At 37.5% G+C, this 24,239-nt stretch overlaps 3 protein-coding genes across 3 annotated transcripts; all 3 read right to left on the minus strand.

The window, feature by feature from the left end:
* Positions 1–217: 217 nt before the first annotated feature.
* Positions 218–5,488, minus strand: adra2b (adrenoceptor alpha 2B). The gene has a single exon (XM_065247409.2). The coding sequence runs from the start codon at positions 4,376–4,378 to the stop codon at positions 2,870–2,872; it is 1,509 nt and encodes a 502-aa protein (XP_065103481.1). The 5' UTR covers positions 4,379–5,488; the 3' UTR covers positions 218–2,869.
* Positions 5,489–9,279: 3,791 nt separating this feature from the next.
* Positions 9,280–13,069, minus strand: dusp2 (dual specificity phosphatase 2). Its single transcript, XM_065260116.2, has 4 exons — positions 12,387–13,069; positions 11,150–11,280; positions 10,772–10,991; positions 9,280–10,690 (listed from the first exon to the last, which is right to left on the minus strand). The coding sequence occupies exons 1-4, from the start codon at positions 12,778–12,780 to the stop codon at positions 10,437–10,439; spliced, it is 999 nt and encodes a 332-aa protein (XP_065116188.2). The 5' UTR covers positions 12,781–13,069; the 3' UTR covers positions 9,280–10,436.
* A 4,718-nt stretch (positions 13,070–17,787) lies between these two features.
* Positions 17,788–23,856, minus strand: LOC135729675 (izumo sperm-egg fusion protein 1-like). The gene is made up of 9 exons (XM_065247492.2): positions 23,582–23,856; positions 23,021–23,095; positions 22,763–22,846; positions 22,665–22,685; positions 21,532–21,621; positions 21,330–21,445; positions 20,858–21,011; positions 20,604–20,772; positions 17,788–19,556 (listed from the first exon to the last, which is right to left on the minus strand). Exons 1-9 carry the CDS (start codon positions 23,799–23,801, stop codon positions 19,466–19,468), a joined length of 1,020 nt encoding a protein of 339 aa, XP_065103564.2. The 5' UTR covers positions 23,802–23,856; the 3' UTR covers positions 17,788–19,465.
* Between the last annotated feature and the right edge of the window lie 383 nt (positions 23,857–24,239).

A 24,239-nucleotide genomic window follows, 5' to 3' on the forward strand; every position in this document is an offset into this window, starting at 1 on the left:
CACATTTTCTATTTGATTTGTAAAGTGTCGTCCTGATGAAAATAAATGCAATTAAGTCCAAAGCAGACGGTCCTTCATCTTAATATTAAACTCAGTCTAATATTAATCCCCATTGCCAAGATTGTATTGTGTTCTGAAACATCATTGTTCTTAATGCAATCACGCTTATGAATTTCCTTTTTTATTTAAGGGTGTAAACTTGACATTAAGGGAGACTATAAAGTTTATCCAACCGCATCAACATCCATCTGCCGAAGCATTTCTTTCTCCCACAGCTTATTCATATTCCAAAACATTAAAATGTTGTTTTTGAACCTTTTGAATACAGATATATATATATATATTTGCATCAGAGTTCAAATAAATCACAGCAACAACAAATATGAAAAGTATAGGGTTACTATTACAGAAAATTAGATGTGATGAAAACATGCCACTTTCACAGAGATTTTGGAAATGAATTTGTGAATGTTTGGTTTCTAAGGAACACTTCATTTTCTTCAAGACATTTCTTCTTTGATTTTTTTTAATGCAACATCCTATCAATGAGAGAAAATCCTTTGTGCTTCTGAAAGCTCTCAAACAGCAATGAGTCAGTTGGCACACAAACACAGCTGAACGGTTTTATTTTATAGAGAGTTTGGAAACCAAAAGCATTACACCGGTGAAAGAGAAGTCCGGGAGGCAAAAGAGATACACTTGCAAGAGGTCTGTAAATCGCAAAGCTTTTGAAAATGCAGTCCTGACAGGAATCAAACAAAAAAATGACTTTCAATCCATTTACTTTAAAGGGATAACTCACCCAAAAATGTAAATTCTGTCATCATTTATTCACCCTCATGTTGTTTTAGACCTGTATAAATACATTTTTTTTTCTGATGAACGCAAAAGAAAAAAATTTGGATAAATGATGATAAGCACACAGCTGGTGGAAACCATTGACTTCCATAGTAGAATAAACAAAAACTATGAAAGTATTGTGATAAATGACGATGAGGATATTTTAATAAAATATGGTAAACACGGAGTTGATGGTTCCCATTTAATTCCATACATGTATGATTTGTTTTTCCTACTATGGTAGTCAATGGTTTCCACCAGCTGTGTGCTCATTATCATTTATCAAAATTTCTCCTTTTGTGTTCATCAGAAAAATTAATTTATACAACATGAGGATTAAATGATTCTTTGGGGTGAACTATCCCTTTAACTGAAACTGTACTCCTCAAATGTTTGTTTTCCCCTTGGAAAAAGAAAAAATGGAAACAAGAGGAAATAGAAAGATAAATAAATACAAAATCATTCACGCAACCAAAATAATTTACAGCTTTCATTACTCCGTTCAAAATGACCCGAATGATTTCAGCTTTATAAAATTATTAGCATTATTTGTGGGGAAACAAACTCACTGTGGCAAAGTACCCACACTTTATATCGTCGGTTTGAGAAAATACTTAATGAGTTTAGCAGCAAACATGTAAGAGCATTGGCACAAGTATTAGCTGAATCATAAGCGCTGGCATATGGTGGCAGATATGACATACCAGCCACATTTATCAAACATTCGTCCTGTATTTACTCCAATCAGTGCCTGTAAAATCAGGGAGGGGTGTGAACTTTATAAGCACACACCATCATCCACGCAAAAAAAGCTTCACACAAACAACGCACACCCTTTCACACGCACCATACATCAGCAAACATACATGGCACTCAGACATAACACATACTTATTCACAGTATTTGCTTTGCACACACACACACACACACACACACACACACACACACACACACACACACACACACAAAAGCAATAATTAGCAAAAAGGTAATGATGACTAAAGAAATAGAAAGCATCATCGCTATCAGCCCTTAGTCCCAAAGTATCACCCTGCTTAATGTTCAGGGTGTGGTAGATCAGTTTATACCAACAAATATTGTTCCTTTATACAAAGAAAAGTGCTGAACAAAGTCAGAACAGGCACCTCCAAAACCTGTCCATCAGATCAGAAGGTTGTCTGATGTTACACAGTCACCAAAGTCTATATAGAAGATGCATTTTAAATGTTTTTATAGAACAAAACATTAGAAAAGACATTTTATGCACATTTTGTATATATATATCAAACGCTGACCCAATCTTGACTCTTCTTTCGCAAAGTCATTGCGTCCAAGCCTTAAAAAGAGATATCAAGGTCTTTACCCATCCATGACAGGTGTTCTGTATTCACAAAGCCTGTCTGCATCAGAGGAAGAAAAGACATGGGCATGACAGGGGATCTTCCCTATGGTCCTGCACTAGGGAGGATCCGTAACTAGATGCTTTAATGTTCGCCTGGATAAACTTGCATCGGCATACACATTGCATACACTTTGCCCTTGGCAAGGAGTTCCATGGGAATATTTTTGACTCTGAAGTTTTGTTCGGAAACAATGCTCTATGTCCACAAGGGTAGGAAGTGTTCTGAGGGAATCTGAACGGTTTACTTGTGGTTTTATTAAAAATCCATATTTGCATTATCCCCATGCATTTCCTGGAAAACAAAATAACAAAAAGTGAAAACCTTAATCTTTTGCTCCACGCACTGTGCCTTGTCTTTGCAGGTGTGAAATAGTCTCAGTAAATTCATTTGAGCACCCCCCATCATCCCCTGCTGCTGTAAATATTTTTGGATAAGTCTCATTAATAACATAAGTCCTGGAATCCAAAGCCTGAGGCGGTAACCTGACAAAATAGTCATTTAGTACAAGAGTAGCATCATGTCCTTGACTAACTTGCAACAGCACTGTTATTGTGCGCTTCGTAGTCTTTTTGCGTTCTGAATAGCTGTACGTTTGTTATCGGAGCAGACAATCCACCTCGGGAAGTTTAGAAAAATGTGCCTTTGGTGTTCTTGCAGAGGATCTTTTTGAAGGCTCTGCGAAAGTCTTTGTTGAAGATGGTGTAGATGACTGGGTTGAGGCAGCTGTTGCAGTAGCCGATCCAGAAGAAGAACTTAAAGATGGGCTCTGGGAGGGTGCAGGTTTCTGGGCACACAGCCTGTAGGCTGTAGGAGAAGAAGAAGGGAAACCAGCAGATGACGAAGACGCCAATCACGACCGCTAATACAAATGTGAAGCGTTTCTCGCGGTTCACCATGGCTTTGCGGCGTGCCGAGTTGGCCGTTCCTTCCTGCCTCGTTCTTCGTGCGACCAGCTTCGCGCCTTTCGCTGTGGCTATCATGTCTCTGTATTTCTGTATTGTTGCAGGTGAATGGATGCCGGTGGGTGTCACGATAGGAGTGCAAGGCACCTCTGCCCCCCGCCCGCCTTGCTCTGTGTCCGAGTCAGAGCTCATGCTTTCCCCGTTATTATTGTCGGGTACTTTATTGGTCTTTTTCTCCTTTCGCTTGCTTTTGGGTTTACTGGGAGCGATATCGGATGAATTGGATGGGGTGGGGGATGGGCACTGAGGGGTCGGTGTCTGAGCTGATGTAGGAGGCTGCAGGAGGTTGTTGGAGACAACAGGCTTTGTTTCACACAGCTGACCGGTCTCCACTTTGGACACAGCTAGAGTGGGAGGTCTGACCATTGTGGAGGCTTGATGTGTGGTAGCGGTTGTTTCATCTCCTGTCCCGTTTTGCTGACCCTTTGCGGCGTTGGCTGGGACCTCTTTCCGGGGCTCTCCAGGTGGGCAACGTGTGCGCTGTTTGGCGATCTGGTAGATTCGAATGTAGACTAATATCATTATCAGACAGGGTGCAAAGAAAGAACCAATTGTAGAGTACAGGATGTACCAGCGCTCATCGTTGAGCTGACACTGGGGATCTGAATCCACCCCACCTTGATTCTTGTTCATAGAGAGGAGGGGCGGAAAGGAGATTACTGCCGAGATCAGCCACACCACCAGAATGGCACCTTTGATGCGCTTGTGCGTCCGCTGTGCACCGTACGTAACAGCATGTGAGATGGACATGTAGCGGTCTAGACTAATGGCACACAGGTGTACTATAGAGGAAGTGCAGAACAACACATCCAATGCCAGGTATATCTCACACCACACAGAACGGAAATACCAGTAGCCCATCAACTCGTTGGCCAGGGAAAATGGTATGATCAGCGTGGCCACCAAGATGTCCGCGGCAGCAAGAGAGACCAAAAACAGATTCTGGGGTCCTCTGAGTGAGCGGCTAGTTAACACAGCTATGATGACCAGAATATTGCCCACAATTGTGAAAATAATCATGAGCGTAATGGCCGTCGCAAACGCTGCTGTGGCTTCTGGGGTGTATGGAGAGAGTTTTAGCAAGCTCTGGTTACATGTTGGTGAAGATGTGCCAACAGAGCTGCTTGTGTTATGGCCATGCAGACCCGCGTCGACAGAGCACGCGCTTTCCATGACTGCCAGAGCGCGGCCACTGACGTGCACGTGCACGACTCTCCTCAACTGGAATTCTAATTTGGGGAGATTTTAATGATTCGATTTATTTGCTAGCCTAATAAAAACTAAAAAGTTTTATATAAACAATAATAAAAACATTAATAATATAAATATGTACGTTAAAGGAAACCCGTTTACGTATAAACGAATGAATACATGGCTAACCTCTGTTAAGATTGCGTTAGCCACCGTTTCTATCACATCTTTGCGAGTGTATTTATTTCTCTAGTCACAATAAACTACCTATTAACGTCATTTTCACCACAGCCTTTATAAAAGTAAAAGTTATGTCAGATTAGATGCTTTGATGTGTATCGTTTAATTTTTTTATAAATTATTAACTAGTTTCTTCGGTAAATTATTAAATTCTGGACGTTTAATTAAATAAAAAGCTAATATACAAAAAAAATGGCAAATAAAGATAAAAAGTCAGAGTTATGATAGCATGCGCGGCACTGTACAATTATTTGCCAATATGTAAACATTTATGGAATAATATGTTTTAATGCAATATTGACATTAAAAAGACTTTTGGATAGTTTACCGAAATTTGTTGGAATGTTTAAATCTAGGTTACCCAGATGCACGAGTCTCCACGGAGAACTAAGCTTTAAATATAAATCTCCAGAGAGCGCGCAGTTGCGCGCGGCGAAGAGCCAATTTCCCCTCGGCGTTTTTCACAAGTTTTCAGGAAGAATTCAAAATGCTGATAAATTACTTCTCTTTATTTCATCACGCACTGAAAACTCGCTGTGTCGTTGTTACATTCCTGAGTGGAGAAAGTCACCTTAAAAAGAATCCAAGCACTTCAAAGCAGTATATGTCCAAGCACTTCAAAGCAGTATATTGTCTAAAAGTCCATTTCCCAATGTTTCTCCAATCTGTAGTCACTCAGCACGGCTTGCTTGGCTCGAGCGTGCCTCGCACATGATCTCGGTGACAGCTGTAAGTATGGTGCGGCTCGAGAGAGCCGCTCTGGCTTCATATCCACGCAGCGGCGCATCTCAGTAGCCCAGTATAAGTGATGTCAGGACGGGCGTCATGAAGCGAGCTCTTCCCTCCCACCCACAACCCTGACCTATCCAAATACTCTACTGTCAACCAGAAAACAAATTAAGGCGTAAGAAAGAATAACTCAAGTGTCTTGAAGCACTCAACAACTTAACTTATTCAAAAAATAGATCAAAGTAATGAATGTAATAGCATCATTACTACAGAAATAATTGGACTATATATTTGCGTAACTGTCCTAAATTACACCTGCTGCCGTTGTGCAGATAACTCCCTCTCTCCCTCTCTCTCCAAAAAGCACATATGAAGCATTTTAAACTTGCATCACAGAATGCGCTCTCGTGCGTAAAGGGACAGGCAGCTCATCACGCATCGGAGCGACTAAGCGCTTCCTCCGCATCATATTCGCGCCTAATTTAATAAAGATCAAGTGGTTTAATGCTCACTTCGACTGATAATGTGCAACATATACCCGCCGCAATTAGGAGCTTTTTCAACGTATCCATTAAGATCGCAGAATGTGTTTACTGTGCCTGGATAACAGTCGTGATGGAGCAAACAGGTCTTGATGTCAGAAGGGTCAGTGAAACGGAGAACACTTTTAGAATGGAACAGGGGGAAATAAAAGCTATTAAACAAATAAATAAATGCACGAGCTATTTGTATATTTGAGAAACAATTGGCTACAGTATTTGACAGACAGAAAGAAAGAAAGAAAGAAAGAAAGAAAGAAAGAAAGAAAGAAAGAAAGAAAGAAAGAAAGAAAGACAGAAATTGGTAGTTTGTAAACCTGTGGTACACTCTGCCCTCTTATGGATACCAAAACACATTGACTTGTATGTCTGCAGAATTCAGAACAAGAGAAGAGAGTAATATTGCTTCAGCAAAGGTTGTGGGTTTGGGAACGTATAGTAATATACATGGAAATGTTTAGCTTGAAAGTTGGATTGAAGCGTTTTTCAAATGTAAAAATGTAGGCTAAGTATGCCCAGAATTGGGTCCGTTATGATATCTTTATTTATCCAACATTCACTGTTACCTCATTGTATTTTAAACAATCTTTTGACTCCAAACTGTAAATTATTAATATTCACATCTATCATAAATTTCGTACGTCATTCAACATTGCGAGATGGTTTATGACCAGAATACAAAATATCTTGTGACTCATCGTCGACTGGGTTGTGCGTCTTGTGCGTTTCAAAACATTTTTAAGCTGCTTTAAGCCTTGCCAGAAACTCTGGGGTTCATGAGAATTTACTTTCTCCATCAGTTACCATCTTAAATTACGACACTCTTGAGGATGAGTTTATTTTAGGAAAGCGTTTTATTCACTGTACCCGTGAATGAACTTATTACTTTACCTGTCAAGTGGGGTATGTTCCTTTTGTGATGTCTTTAGTGATAGACGGGTGTATTTGCCAGGACAATTAATTTTACAGCCCTGTAGGGAATAGTGAGAAAATGTTGTTTTTATTTTTTTCTCTTGAAAGTATTTGGTTGGTAAATACACTAGTCTGTAAAAAAAGAAAAGAACATTTTAACATGCCACATTTGTGTCATTTTTATTTGCATTATCTCATTTGCCATTACAACATTGTATTCTAAAAATGCTGGGTTATGTTCAACCTGTGTGGGGTGAAAAAGGGACAAGCCCAACCCAGTGGGTTGTGATTTTTTTTACCTATGCTGGATTGTTTCAACACAAAATACTTGGTTGTTTTAATCCATTCCTGGGTCAAATATAAACATTTTCTGGATTAATTTGGGTTTGTCCCTTTTTGACAAAATGCTGACAAAAATATATTAAAAAATAACCCAGCATTTTTTTTATTTGGTAAATAGGGACAAAATCAACTAGGGTTTAGATTAACTTATGCTTGTTTGTTTCTACCCATGATTCAGTCAAAGATGGACATTGTATGTGCTTATTAACACAACAATGTGTAAAAACAACAATGTCATGTTATTATTACATTTCAGATGACAGAATTTCAGAAACTATAGCATAATTGGACAAGAGCTTTGCAAAGAACCTTTAAAAAAATAAAATAAATAAATAAATAAACATAATAAAAAAAAAAACTAAAAAAAAACAATACTGTGACTGTCATGTTTCGTCTTCTACAGTATGAGCAATAATAATAGCGTGAAAACTCGCCAATAGACAACATGCAGTTTTTTTATTCAGTTAACAGGAAGATTTTATCGGATGTGATAGTACTGCCAATGTTTCCTATAGCCTGGCATCAGCAATATTTAAAAAGAAATGTTTATGTATTCAAAGTAGAAAGAGAGCATAAACAAAGCCAGAAAATGCTGTTCTCTACTTTCCCATCTTCAATATGTGTCAAATAAATTTGTGTATATGACACAGTTAATTAATTCAGTCAGATTAAAAGCTCTAGCAGTCAATATTTACCGGGTAAAATGTAATTCAGAATTTAAATCTTAATCTGCAGTTGGACAAATCAAAACATCGGGTTTAGACCAAAGTTTTAATTTCAAAAAGGCCAAATGTCACCGTAAGCAAATGTGTGAGTTTATGCATGATCCATTTCAACATCATCAGGTTTCCCACAACCAAACTCCTATGGATTTGGTAGATCTAAACAAAGAAATTGTTGCTCTTCCCATGCAGGCACCTAGGAAATAGTAGGCCCAAATGTTGGTAATAGCAATTACCTTACCCCCTTTGGACTGATTGATGGATGAACTCACAAGACTCCACCAACTGTTAATAGTCCACTTTATTCCTATAGGTAAACAAATAAATGGGCATAGTAAATCGTGCAAGTTAGAAGAGTGGTTCTCAAACTGGGGGCCACGTGGGGGGGCGCGAGATGGTGCCAGGGGGGCCCCAATTTTATGACATTTTATAAAATAAATTAATTTATCATGAATTCTGTGGAATTAAACCTAAAAAATAAGGCTACTAACCAACAGCACAACTTTGTATCATTCAATCTGTTTTGTTGAGTTGAGTTTTAGAACAGTTTTTTGTCAAAAATTTTCTTTGGGGGGGGGGCGCGAAGGAATGCGCCGTACACAAGGGCCGCACGCTGAAAAAGTTTGAGGACCACTGAGTTAGAAAGCCTGCTTTGATTAAGCATAGTCTTTTTTATAGTCGAACACTGCCTCTATGTGGTCATTTTGTATTACTGTTTGACGTTGATATTCAGCACTGCTGTTTGTCTAACGGGCAGCAGATGGCGCCGATGTAAAAGTTATGATTTTTCAACCGCCTGTATAATAGTGTTCATGGTTCTCGCTGGGTTATTTTATGGCCACAGTTCACCCAAAAGTGAAAATGTTGTCATCATTTACTCATCCTCATGTTGTTCTTAACCTTTATGAGTTTCTTTATTCTGTTGAACCCAAAATAAGATATTTTGATAAATCATGGTGAGCACAGAGTTAATAGTACCCATTGTGTTTGGTTTTCCTACTGTAGAAGTCAATGGTACTGTCAACTGTGTGGTTACCTTAATCTATCAAAATATTTTCTTTTGTGTTCATCAGAATAAAAAACTCATACAGGTTAGGAAACAACATGAGGGTGAGTAAATGATTTTTGGGTGATCTCATTAACCTTCAATAAAGTTGGAAATTTAAAAATATAACCAATTTCATGGTATTACTACTACTGTAATTCTTATAACCTAATAATACGATTAGGAGCATAAAGTTTAATTTAATTTCAGTCACTGATTTCAATCTTTGACATGTCTTTCAGTCAAAAAATAAAGATATCAAGGTTATATTTTCACAAAATGTTTCTTTACATTACTATGTAGGATGATTTTATGTAACACTAAATCACAAAAAAGACTTTAGCCGGGTTTTCATAGGCAGGGTCACATTTATTAAAAAATAGAGCCTGATTTAATTGACATCATTCAGTTGTGCTTTAAAAAAAAATATTGGACTACATTATTTACATTTCAAAGTGAAGAATGCAGCTTAAAAACATCTTATTATATACAAAAACATTTACATTTAAAGTGCATAGCTTGAACTGAAATACATAAATAAATATTCACAAAAAAGAAAATTAAAAAAAAAAACCTTAAAAATAAAACATACACATATTGATTAGAAAACAAGCTTTTGTGCCTGTTATCTACGTCACACAATTTACCTTTTAAAATGACCTAAGATCACAGTTTGTCAGGTCTTTTTTTGCCCTTTAAAACTTAGACTAACAATTAGACAATAACTTTGTGGAAAAACTTGACATTTACCACACAGAAAACTAACCACAAGTCACGCCCATATATAGTCACAGGTTCAGTCGGTACAGTCAAATGGAGCGTTGAATGATGCAATAAAATTATGCTATGTGATCTGCAGACGTACATCCTGAGCACATTGTTAAAAACAACCATAATTCATTGCTTTATTATTCTCAGGTTTTAAACTACCAATAGAGGTTTGGCTGTCAGGTTGATTGTCCGTCTCACAAAGCTCTCAAATTGTTATGTGTAAGCATTGATTTACACAATGTCACAGTGACATACAACAATTTTTTTTCCATAAGGGTATAGCAGCGTTGTCCTTTAATGTGTCAGTGATGACATTATTATTGTTTGGTGACACAGACAACCATTCAGCTATATAGTTTGTGTATTGCCGTAAACAAACAAGTAAAGGAAGTCTGCTGATGTTATCTACAACAGCAGATATGAACAGCTGAGTCTACTATGGTGTTCATTTAAAGGGGGGATGACTTTAAACTCCTCGCCTGGTCCTGTTAAAAGATATTTACCCTGTGCCATAATCCTGCTGACGCAGAATGGCATTCAAACATTTGTTTACCCGTAGGATTGGAAATGTGCACCTGAGTCGACATCACGCTAAACACAAAAGCACCTTACATTTTTCAGAATCTCAGTCTTTGATATTCATGCTGTACAGTAGATCTGTCTTCTGGACAAAGTCTCAAGTTTGTAATGTTCTGTCACAGATCATTGAAGGCAAGATTTCTTCCATCTGTACACAGACACTAAAATGCAGTGGCACTGTTTTCTCGTTCTAGTACCGAATATGGGCACAAAACATCTGTCTCAAACTGCAGCAGCTGGCCCATGAAAGCAAGGTTGGGTGAGATGACTTGTCTGCGGCGTTTTACAAAGTCAAAGGCCTCGTCGAGGCGGACACGGCGAGCGTGTATCAGGTATGCAAGGCAAATGGTCGCTGACCTGGAGATCCCTGCTTGACAGTGGACCAACACTCGCCCACCGTTCTCTTTAACCGAATCTGCAGACCCAACAGAGGTGATTGTCAATTTTAGGTCAGTTTTAAGTCATTAAGTATGATTGTTTATTCCCTCAAACTTACCAATAAAGTGGATAGCCTCGGGAAAAAGCACACGAATATCTGCAGCCAAGCTGTCCTCCACCTTTAGCGTCTTGTACTGAAGTTCTTTCTCAAACAGGTTCGGACAGGAGGAGGAAACATTAAGCACAGCCGTGATCCCACATCGCTCCAGAGTCTCCAGTCTGGACGAGTGATGGGCGCTGCCCAGAAAGAGGAAGGGGAGGATCTCAACCGGACCACCCTATAGATTTAAAAGGAACCAAAAGCTTGTCATTAGAAACCTCAGAAAAGCAGTGGTTCACATTTCCGATAAACACGATTATGTGAGTTTGCATAAATGTGTTTACTTGTTAGCAAAAAACTATGGGTCATTTTGATTAACAAATTTATTTAACTAACCTGATCATAGAGGGGGGTCTTTCTTCCTGACACAATGGGCTCCGGGTCAGCGAGAGCAGGGTGATTTGAACACATGACCGGAGTGTTAAAACAAAGCTCGGGATACAGTGTAAAAAATCCATCAAATCCACCTACAGAAATATTAAGGGAAAAATTATTTGTAAATGAAAATGTAATGTAATAGTAAGTAATCTCAATATCATTATGCTAAGTTTCTGACATATTAAAATATCAGATATCTCTTTAATAGGCCCCCATTTAAGCATAACAACAATCAAGCAGTAAATTATAAATGATAAATAACAACTTATAATTCAAATTAAGAATCCAGCTACTGTAAATGGTGTTTAACATTTAAGCATAACATTTATGTGAATTTTGCGATTTGTAAATAACGTTTCTATAAATAAAAACAAATAAAACATAATTTTTAAGTCAAATGGTGATGGTACCTTTAGAAAGTAAGGTACCAAGCAAGTCTTTGATTATGTAATTATTTTTTAAATTAAGGTTACTTCCCACATGATAAAATGAAAAAAAAAATAGTAAATTGAAGTATACTGTAGTATATTATAGTATTTCCACTTAAATATAGTAAATACACTAAATGTAAAATACTCTGTGGTATAAACTAGTGAACTATAAATAATGTACCCTGAATCATAAATATTTACTATTGTAAGGTTCAGAAACACCTGAGTTTCTAGGAATTTCACTACAGTTGACTAGTAAATACTAAAGTATACTATGGTATTTTCCATGTTGGTTGATGTGACCTAGCTAATGTTGTCCTTTACTCTTAAAAATAAAGGTGCTTCACGATGCCATAGAAGAACCTTTTTTTGTCTGAATCTTAAAAACCTTTCTGTTTAATAAAAGGATGTTTAAGGTGAGAAAATGCTATTCAGATTATACAAATGTATATAAAAAAATTGTTATTTAAGGAACCAAAAGAGGTTCTTCTCATGGCATCGCTGTGAGAACCTTTTAAGCAGCTATATTTTAAAAAGTGTTGAATAAAACCAGTAGCGTTCAGTAGCATGAAACACATTTTTAGGTTACCAACATTAAAGTACATAAGTATATACAGTATATTTATAGGAAACATAAAAATGTGCATGTTTATGTTTTGTGTGGTTAAAAAATCTAAACAAACAAAACATGTACGGTCAAATGCAAGATTGCAGTATCAGTATTTCCAAACGGTGACCCCTTTTTTAAGTTTTGGCATCTGTACCTTGTAAAAAGCAGATCTGAGTGGATGCAGACTGGACCTCTAGTTGAAGGGCACTTATCAGGAGGTTGGCCAGACTTTCACTCTTCAGATCTCCCACCGACCGACTGTTCTCATCCAGGACGATCACCGGAGAGAAGTCTCCGTTCCGCAGCTGGGCCAGAAGCGACTTGTCGGCCACCAGCCACTCCAGACACACCACCGAGCTTTTGGATCTTCTCCTCAGCATTGAGTTCCAGTTCACGTTGCGGGACTCCACGATGTGCGCCCGAGAGAAGGAGAGGAAAGGCCGACAGTCCAGCACGATACATCCGCCAGACGTGAAGAGCTCACAGGGAGTCCGCAAAATATGAACTAACTCACTGCCAGAGATTTCAAGAGGGTCGCCAATACCCATGATGACCTCTCAAGATAAACAACAGCCGTGAGGAGAATTGGATGTAACCGGTTCAGTATATTTAAAAATGTTTACGAGCAGAAATGCACTAAGTTACTACAATTGTATAAATAACAATGGAGCACACAAAATATTATTAGTGTGTGTTCTTAGAGACCTAATGTGTTTTCACAGTATTGCTAGTTTACAAATTGCTAGTCTTTAACTATGATAGATGATTTCGTCAAAGCTTAGATTTACACTCCTTATTTTGTCAGCAGATGTGATTCTATAGTACAGGCGGGGTTGGAAACAGCATTTGTATCGCGTCTCCTCCGCCACAGCCACGCCTTCATTTTCCACACAAGGAACAAACGTCAAGCGCGGAAATACCATATTTGGTCTTTTGACAAAGACCGACGTTCCAAATATGGCTCTTGACGCGCTCTCCCCCCAGTTCCCACCGGCACGTGGTTGTTGGGGTTACCCGTGTTTTTTCATGATGTGACGTGCGTTTAAGATGTACCACACACACACATATACGTATGTTGCCATAGGGTCTATACGGCACCTGTGTGGCTATCTTGAGATTTTGTGAAAAGTACACAAGGAGTTGCAGGGGTTAGATATGCAATAATAAACGGTCCACGCGCTGGATGTGACGTATTGTTTGTTGACGATATCGATGTGGGTAAAATACTTTCCGTAAGTGTATTGAATCATAGGGTGATGCAAACTGTCAGGAGATCAGAATAAATAGAACAATAAATCTAACAGCAAATTTAAAATGAATGTTTTTTTTATTATTATTTATTTTAACTAAAAACTGGTAATACTAAAGCAAAAGAATATGGATAAAACAAATTTAAATGAATTATTAATACAAAATTATTATTTTCACACATTCAAGTCATAGTCTACAATGAATTAATGTATTGGATTAGTACAGTGCAGCAGGTGCATATACCGTGTACCTGTTTTCTTGATGTACCAACTGCAGGTGTTATACTGACTCGCTGCTAAACTAGCTGACTTGATCATAATAATATAAAGGTTAATATTCTACAATTATATCCACAAAATATTTATCTTTTAAGACGTTGTGTGAATCAGAAACTCTTTACTGTGTTTGACTGTAAAATCAATTCTACATAGATCCAGAAAAAGACAAACAGATCAATTCCATACGCCATCCTTGTTATTTCCAGCCTTCTGTTTATACCCATAAGAGCAGAACAACACAGCTGCAGGCATTAAGGAGCAGCTTGTTCTATGAACGTTTGAGTGACTCTAATGACCTGACCTCCCACATCAGGACTATATGTGTTCAAAACAGTCTATAGCCAACATATTCTTTATTCCAGAACACACAGAAGCACTACAAAGGGTGGGGTGGAGGTAGAGAGCTGTTATACTTTCAGCAATGTAGAAATATGATTCAACCAACCAAATTATAGGACCAGTGGCATATTGTTATTTAATGTTAGAAATTGAACATCTTCCACAAGTCTGAGCTCATTTATGTTAAATAACAACAACTGCAAACAAGAGTTTGTCACCTGAAGTCATGAGTCACAGACTAAATAATGGAAATTTTGCTTCCTCGTGTATGGTTGTTGCGAACTATCAAATGTGACGCATCAGCTCGAGGACAAGTTTAGCTTAGTCTTAGTTTAGTCATGATTTTGCCTAAAAATACCCCTATTTAAAACTGACTGCGGTCGATTCAGCAAACATGACTTAAAATGACATCATTGTGCCTAATGCTGACAAGATTATTCTTAAAATAACACACATTGATGATTGATGTTTTAATGAATTACATTATGGTAACTGATGTAAAATTATACCTGTCTATACAGAATATTTCTTCATATAGAGTAATGTTACAACTCATTTTGCTAGCAACACAAAGGTGGGGTCATTTCCCAGAAATATGCTGATTAAAAAATGAATAACCTGAATGCACTGTAGTTGCTTTGAATAAAGGCGTCTGCCAAATCTATACAATGTACTGAAAATAAATAATTCTACTCATCCAGCTTAGCCTAAAATCACAAACCAAAAGTAAAGGCACTATTGTTAAAGGAAGAGGAGGTGCATCCTCCCACTGTGTGTTTTTCTTCACTGAATGTGTGTGTTAAAAGCAGCCCAACTAACAACTTTCTTTGTCCTCTCATTCACTCCCTCGCTTTTTAAATTTCCCTTCACTACTCTACTTCTCCCCCATATTTTTCCCTGACAAATTCACCCACAATTGTGGTTACTCCTATACCCACATTCAAACCTTCAACTTTCTCCTATACATCATCACACATGTATAGTATATATATATATATATATTAGTGCTGGGCATAGATTAATCTAGATTAATCTCATACAAAATAAAACAATATATGAATTTGTGCTTTGTGTAATTATTATGTATATAATACACACACATTCATGTATGTATTTAAGAAACATTTACATGTGTATATATATTTATTTATATTTTTATATATTCTATATTATATATAAATAAAAAATGATATATAAATAAAACATTTCTTAAATGTATATATTTCTATGTGTGTGTGTGTGTGTGTGTGTGTGTTTTAATATACATAATATTTACACACAGCACAAACTCATATTATATAGATAGATAGATAGATAGATAGATAGATAGATAGATAGATAGATAGATAGATAGATAGATAGATAGATAGATAGATAGATAGATAGATAGATAGATAGATAGATAGATAGATAGATAGATAGATAGATAGATATTACTGGCAGCTGTTTGTCAGTAACTTACTGTAGATTTAAATATATGTTATTTACTGACAAGTTTGTACAAAGTTAAAAGAACATTAACCACCATAAGCACCATAATGGCCTCAGTGCTTCTACCGGCTTTCTGTGAAAACACAAGAGGAAACTGGCTCGACACAAACCCTATACCTAGAAAACGTGTTAGGTGTTTTAGAGTAGGCGCGACGGGGCCCTATGCAGAGAAGGCCAGTCACTGCTGTTCCGATATAACCCACTCAGTAACACTTAGACAACACTATAGCATACCAGTTTTAGCGGTAACGGGGGACGCTGAGGAAGCCACATCCCATTTAAGTTTCTTAGGTGGCGATTACAACATGGAATAACCGCAAGGGCTTTGCTGCATATCGAATTCTCTGGGGTGGCTTTCTAATGAGACTACATCGGTACAGACACCGCAGAGGTAGCTCTGCTGAGGGAAAAATTTGGGCTTAGTTTTTACTCCACGGACATTATACATATGGCATCCCTCTATAGGGGTCGCCCATATGGACGCCAAGCCTTACACAGGTTTTCAAGAATTCAGCTAATGTGTACTGATATGGCCGCCCCTCGAACGCAAATCGGAGAAACGGCCTGTGTCAAGGGAGAATCTAGACATACGCATCCTTCAGGACAACGTCTCGGGGACGAATGCACTGGAAAATGCTTTCTGCAAAAGCATCTTGAACGGAATCTTGTGTAGTGCGTGATTTGGACGACGCAGATCCAAGATTTATCATAACCAACCACCTTTCTTGGATACTATGAAGTAAGGGCTGTAAAATCCCGACCTCATGTCGGGTAGAGGGACTGACGGTAGGGGGCATCTGCTGCTTTCACTGAAATGAAAGGGATGTCGACAAACTTGGAGGATGCCGGGCGAACTGAAATGCATAGTCGAGTCTGATGGTGCAGGTGAGCACAGCACCCTGCATCCTATAGAGACCTGGAGAAGAAAAGGAAAACTGCTCTTTTTTGATGGAGTGGGTGCCGCCTGAAATGTCAGTTGAACAGAAACAAAAGGAAACAAAAGATTCTTCACCCGGCCCTCCTCTGGGGGAGGGAGTGGTGCAAGCACCATCTCCCCAAAAGCAGACCTTGCCATCTCTAGGTCGCCCATCTCAGGGCCGCTTGCCTTTACGTTTTCCGGAGGGCTTTGTGGCAGGCTGGACAGGTGGGGTGGCCTGCCTGTGACTGGTTCTCCGATGCTGCGTCAAGGTGGGTTGCTGCTAAGGCGGTGCGGGAACTGGGGCAGACAGTGGAGGACTAATCGACTCAGTCTGCTCCTGAAGCTCTTGACCGCTTCGCCAAAGAGGCTGGCCTAGGACAACAGAGCATTCAGGAAGCAGCCTTTATCCGCCTCCTTCATGTCTGCCAGGCACAGCCAGAGATGGCCCTCCTGGACCAAGAGCGTGGACATTGTATGACCGACGGACTGCGCTGGGACTTTGGTCGCTCAGAGCACCAAGTCAGTAGCTGCACGCAGCTCCTCTAGATCATGACCACCCTCGTGTAGGTCCTTCAGTGCCTTGGCCTGCAACAACACCATAGCATGCAGGGCTGAAGCCACCACTCCTCAGGCCCGGTAGGCACCGGCCGTCAGAGCGGACGAGTGCTTGCAGGCCCGCGAAGACAGGGCTGGCTTGGTCCTCCAGGAGGCAGTGGTGGCGGGACTGTTCGGACAGCCGCATAGCCCTTAGCGGCTCCGCCATCAAGATGGTGAGGGGGGAGGGAGTACAACCTCCTCATGGACCTCGAAGAAGAAGGGCACCTGGGCAGAATACTGAGGAGTACCACGGGCTGCCCCGAAAAAAAAATCGTGGAGGCAGGATGGTTCGAGAGCTGGGGGAGGAGCCCAGACTAAGCCGACCACCGCCGCCCAAGCGAGCATGTCTGCCAACTCTGAGTTGGGCTCAGGCTGCGCCACCTCCCCCAATGGCAGCTGAGCATCCGAGCAAACTGTTGCCAGTAATAACATAAACACACACTATTTTTATACGGTTTTGCCGTTAATCCATTTGTCAAATTGCGCTTTGGTGTTCACTTTCAGTTTTCCTTTTTAGATTTTTTTATCGTCTATCTTCCTCTTTTTTTCATAAAACATTCAATATATTAGTTTATTAAATACACCTGTTGTCATTTTTTAAGTATGCAAAAATAGTAAAAAATGTTTATTGCACACTTTATCTGTGTTACAGTTATTATTGCAAATGTGGTACTGTCGGTTGAGGTTAGTTTAACAAACTATACACTATCAATTTCCTGTCAAGATGGAAGAAAGAAAAATTGGCTATAGCAACAGTGGGGCTGTTTACTCTCAGAAGTACCTTTGACTACTTCAACAAAACTGTTTAAATCAGGAAAGTCCTGTACAGACTAAATACTGTATTAAATTACAGCATGCTTAATATCTCAGGGGTAAATTGTAGGCAAGACAAAAATATCTAGTACTATCTTTTATAATTTAACACAATTTTTTTTTTCGTAATAATGAACAATGAAACTAATGTGTGAATGAAATACTTATTTCAGTTATTTATGTCCTGACTCATTGCCAAAAAAGATTACCAAAAACAGAAAGTACTACCTTATATATCTACCTCAAACTGTCACTAAAACAATGTGTTGTTTAAGGGAGATCCCCCATAGGTATAGGCCTATGTTTGATTGTCTCCTGTTGTCTACAGGAAGTTGGTGAGTAATCTGGTGAAAGTCAATATAACAGCCTGAGAGAAAACAATTAACCCATTCAAGTAAGAACATTGGTTTTAGCTTAGCAAACAAGATTAAGCTTGGCCAATTTTCCACAGCTGTGTATTGTTGAAAATGTTTTGGAAGAACTATCCAGTCTGCATTTATGAGCATCAGTTTATGCATCCTGTGATGTCACTCATCTCTGTAAAACAATAGAAAAAGAGCCCACATGATGAATAATTAAAAGCATAAAAAACAAAGACACTCAAAATCGGAGCTTTCAATACATGTAATATCCTGTATAGTATCATAAAGGACTTTCCCCAGAAGGCCCGATGACATGTTATTTCAAACTTATTTCATAGGTGGGTCCCAAAGTACAGAAAATAAATTCTCCCGTACTCTTACCATACAACACCATAAATGATCTGAAAAATACACTCATGATCAATCAGATGATGAAACGGTAAACAGGAAGTCTGGCAGTTCTGGCAGTTGCTGAAGGGGAACTTTATTTAAAGAAAAACAATTTAAAGTTTTTACTGTGCACTCCGATGACCAGAGGCGGATAATCCCTGGGACTAACCAGTTGGCAGGTCAATATTAATTCCAGACAAACAATGTAATCCAAAAGATTTATCTTTTCCTTCCTTTAGCACTTTATCTCTGATTCCCTCCCTCATGCATGCCCAAACTTTTTGTGAGAGTCAGTAAATGAAGGAATGAACAGCAGATGTGTACGTAAACTTAATAGTTAACTGAATTACAGTAGCATAGACAGATATAACATACAGTACAGATTTGAGATGTCTTTTGTATTTGATTCTGAATTGCTGAAGTGTGTGTTTGTTTAAGAAACATTTAAACTTTGAACCATTAGGGTCCTGCAGGAACAGGTCTGCACTATAGTTTATCTTCTGTAAGTCACACGACTTCATGTCAAAGCATGTTGTTTTTTCTTTTTTGCTATTAAGATGACGTTAGTTCACTGACTCAAACACTTTTTTTCTTTTACCTAGTAAGCTCTAGTTTCATTTACTTTCATGATATGGAAAAGAGCATTGCGCTCAGTGAAAAAATAAAAATCATGCCGGTTTTGAACAACACAAGGGTGAGTTTTGAACAAAATCTTCCTTTTAACAAATCCATAAATCCGTCAATCCTTTAATTAACTTTAATGAATTATGTATGCGTCTCTTGGATCACATCCTCAGTGTATGACAGTCAGCTCAATGTTTTCAGAATCCTCCCTCTCTCCTCTCCTGCTGCTGTCTCTCTCCTTCTGTCGCTTCATGGTCACTCTGTCAGAGAAACACAAAACAATGTGACAGAATGAATGAATGAAGTGTTTGTCCTTCCTTTTACAATCAGTGATTGATGATCTTGTGACAGATCACTCACTGTCTTTGCATATGCAAACCCTCTTACTGCATGTTATATACATATAATTACAAAAAATGCAAATAATTGTTAGGGGGCAAATGATAACTAGAGCGAAGTATATTTAACCCTCACGTACTGTTTGGAGTTTGAGACCTAAAGGACATTTTGCAAATAAGAAAAAATACAGCATCATGTATCATGGAGAGACTTTCTTATTCTTATAAAACTGATAATGATTCATCAAATCAGACATCTCTTACAAAAAATCTCTGGGACTGTAGAAAATGTAAAGAATTGTATAGATGTTCCCATTCGAAGGTTCTCTAACTGGTGTGCTCACTGTTGCAGTTAACAAATTAAAACAGGGCAGTTTATAGCACGCTAAGTACTTAAAAAAATAAGAGTCTCTACTATGAAATTGGTTTCTTAGAAATGCTGTGATCAATAATTCCAGGCTCACTGAATTACTCACTGGCTCTCTGCCTGTCATTCCATTAAGAAATTTTACAGCACTTACCATCATTTCAGCCTTAAAGGGATAGTTCACCCAAAAATGAAAATACTGGCATCCTTTACCCACCCTCATGTTGTTACAAACATGTATAAATGTTGTTGTTCTGTTAAACACAAAGGAAGATATTATAATGAAGCAGGAAACAGAAGCATTATTGACTTCCAGGAAAAATACTACTATAGAAGTCATTGGTGCTTAAAAACGATTTGGTTACAAAATTGCTCAAAATATCTTCCTTTGTTCAGCAGGAAAAAAGGAGAAATGAATACAGGTTGTAACAACAACATGAGTGTGAGTAAATAATGCCAGTATTTTCATTTTGGGTGAACAATCCCTTTAAGACCTTAAAGTTTTAGTTTAAAATTGCCTTACAAAGATACCCAGTTAAGATACTTCTTTGTCCAAACATGGTTTTGTAATGTTATGATTTTGTCAAGTCAATGTGTCATACCCAAAGTAAATTATGATGACCAGGCTGCCAGTGATGCTGAGTACCGTCAGTAATATAACCATAATAAGTAAAGCGTTCCTATGTAGGGAAGGAGGGGTGGATTCATAACCCAAAGGCAAAGGAGGCAATGTCACAATCAGTCTAGGGGCTGTAGTTGGCAATGGGTCGACTAAAAGACAAAAAAAGACATCGTTAGATACAAGTCAGTCCATAAATGGTTTACACAATTCATTTAATGGAACCATATTTCTTACCTGTCAGATTGAAGTAAATGCGAGACAGTGTAGTACCCTTCTGGTCCTGTAAGAGGCAGCGGTACAGGCCTTGCTCACTGACTCTCAGTTGATTCAGTACTATTTTAGAGTCTTCTGTCACCACCAGCTCTTCATACTCCCCATCATGTGACAGCTTGTGATGAATAATCATGTGTGAATTACTATACATTTTATTCATTCATTTCAACCACAATCCCTGTCTGTAAATGTTGTGAACAATGATGAATGTAGCATTTTGTCACATTACACCACTAGTAAGTAGCTTCTTATAACAGATATGTTACATATTTTGAAAGCGACTTAGCTTCCACCGATTTTCCACAAGATTTAGCATTGCTTTTAGTTATTACTCCCCAACTGTCTGTAAAATTTTATTAAACCTGTTTTTAAGGCTTTGAATGTTCTGTGCATCCAGTATAAAAATCAAATTTGTGTGACTGTTTATATTTACATGATTTGCTGGGAGCCAGGAGTAATGATACTCCAACTGTCCAACTACCAAAGTGTGCCAAGACAGAAAACAGTCCAGCACCACCCCCTCTCCTTCTTCTGCCACTAGATGATGTTCTTGAGCAAAACAGAAACATGAAAAATATTTATATATAGTAAAGTGTTGCTGAAATGATCTGGATGTGGGTGTTTGTCTGTCTCACCTCCACAGTCTAATGGTGGTGTAGCTGATAGACATGTATAAAGTCCATACTGACAGGAAGAGCAATTCATTACTTTTTGATAGAACAGTCCTGTAATAAACAAGCATTCACCCCAGCCAGACAACCATTCATATAACCACACAATGAATGAGCTGTACAATATACATACATGCATCGTTTACATGTAGGCATTTAGCGGATGCTTTAATCCAAAGTGTCTTAGTGAGTGAGGAAAGTGAGGAAAAACGATAGAGAGATCATTATACTTTATTAAACTCTAAAACACTCAATAAATACATTGATCTGTCACATTTATGCACATGTACACCAGCATTTCAACAAGTTTCAGTTGCTCTTAAACGTGATTTTCTTTACAGGCTTAAATATTTTAAATTGATTTTGTAGATAAATACAAATTTGAAGAGTGTACAAGGAAAAAGGTGGCTACTAGGAAAAATAAAACAATATTTATTATATTAATAATACTAATATCACATGCTTAGCTTTTAAAATAAACTCCCTTTAGTTTTCAATATTTCACTATATGGATAGATGAATAAATAAAGAATGCATGCATGAATGAATTTGGGAATTAATGATTATATTTATAATATTTATTATATGAATAAAATTAATATGATCACATGTTTAGCTTTTCTTTCCATTTTAGTGAATGAATGAATGAATGATTAATTGATGGATAAATGAATTATTTCTATCTATAATATTTATTATATAAATAATATGAATATGGTCATATAGCTTTTAAGAAACTCTTAAATTAAAGGTCTTTTAATTTTTATTATTTTACTATATGAATGAATGGGTGATGAATGGATGAATGAATGAATGAATGAATGAATGAATGAATTATAATTATAATATGTATTATATGAATATTATTAATATTATCATATGCTTAGCTTTTGTAATAAACTCCTCTGAATTTTTATTATTTCACTATGTGAATGACTGAATGACAATAAATTAATGAATGAAGGAAATGAATGAATGAACAAACAAATTAAGTGAGGTTGTGTTTATTCTGACTGTAAATAACATTTAAGTAAATAGATTTTATCCAGAGAAAAATTGTATGTTTTATTAAAAGGCTTATTGTTACTATTACTTACCACATTTATTAGGACACAGACCTGTATAAGAGAGAAAATAAAGAGAATTAGCAGTCTGGACACCACAATGCTAACAACATTTATGTCATACATCCCACCTTGTGCAACAAAAAGCTCCAAATGTTTCTGCAGAATTCTCCTTCCTTTCTCCACTATATTAATCATATCCCACTGAAGTGAACCTATTAAAAAGAAAAACACCTGCACTAAGCATGGTTTATAGGATTGTCAATATAAGCCATAATAATTTATCAGATGCAGATAGCTGACCACTAGACATGAAAATACCAGTTAAAAATGAATGACTGAGCTGTAAGAGCATGTTACAGAAATAACCAGCATTCACAAGTCTTTACCGGTTCTTTGTTCTTTCCAGTGCCTCTTAAACTCGCTCTGATATTCTGTTCGTGCACGATAAAGTGTTGTAGGATCTATAAAGCAAAAAGCATATATTGTAGCTGTAAAAACACATTTGAAAAGACAAAAGTACATTTGGCTAAATCATATTTTTTGTATATATGTTTTCTAAAGAAATTTATAAACACAGTATGAATGTATGCAATATATATTTGTATAGAAGACCAATTTCAAACTTTTAGATCATTAAATTTTAGCATCATAACAAACATTAAAATCCAGTGTCTATGAAATGTATTAGATTTTTATATATTTGAATATATAAATTATAATAAGTCATACAAAAACTGATAATAGCAATGTCTAATAGCAAAACAGCAAAGAAATATCAGGGATCACTATAAAACTTTTCAGTAAAACCAAAGTTATTAGCAGGCCAGGTAAACAATTTTATCTGATTGAGTTTCCATGACAGTTGCAAACCTTTTATGTAAGTAGAATTTTACAGATAGCAGTTGCATCACCATGCATTATTGTGTAACTGCAATTACTTCACATACCTATGACACCACGAAACCATCTACTGGTCTCTCGATAGTTGTTGTAAGCATGTTGAATGATTTCCTTCAGTTCAATCTGATCACGGACAGTAATACCTGTGACAGACGAAAGGAAATCTTCATGTACGTAACGAACAACCTGGTCACACTGCAGACAGGACTTAACACTGCCGCATGAAGATAGAATCAAGAGCCAGCACAAAAGAAATGCAAAACCCATCGTACTTTAAAGAAACAGAAAGCTATGTTCTTGAAAATATAAAAATCTAATGATGTCATTTCAGATCCAAAGAACTTTTATGATGTCATCAAATGCAAACATTCTATTTACTATAGCAACACAAAATCCTAAGTCCCCATGAAATCAAAATAGGGTAAATTTGAGTCATCTTTTATTTAAATAAAAAATGTGTAGTTGTGTAGCAGTTGTTGCTCAATAAAATCAATTGAATGTAGAAGACAACATAGAAACTCTCACTTTATATCTTTTTTGTCTTCATTAGAAATGAATATAGCTGCTCAAGACCTCAATGTGCTTTATGTAGAAACTTTTCTAGACATTTCTTTTCTGTTATTTCAAATATTTGCTGCTTAAGTAGTCAAGTAGTGCAAGAGTCTTGCTTTCAAAGTACAGTGTAGAGTTAAACAACTCAGTGGT

Source organism: Paramisgurnus dabryanus, chromosome 11 (genome assembly GCF_030506205.2).
Source record: "Paramisgurnus dabryanus chromosome 11, PD_genome_1.1, whole genome shotgun sequence".
NCBI lineage: Eukaryota > Metazoa > Chordata > Actinopteri > Cypriniformes > Cobitidae > Paramisgurnus > Paramisgurnus dabryanus.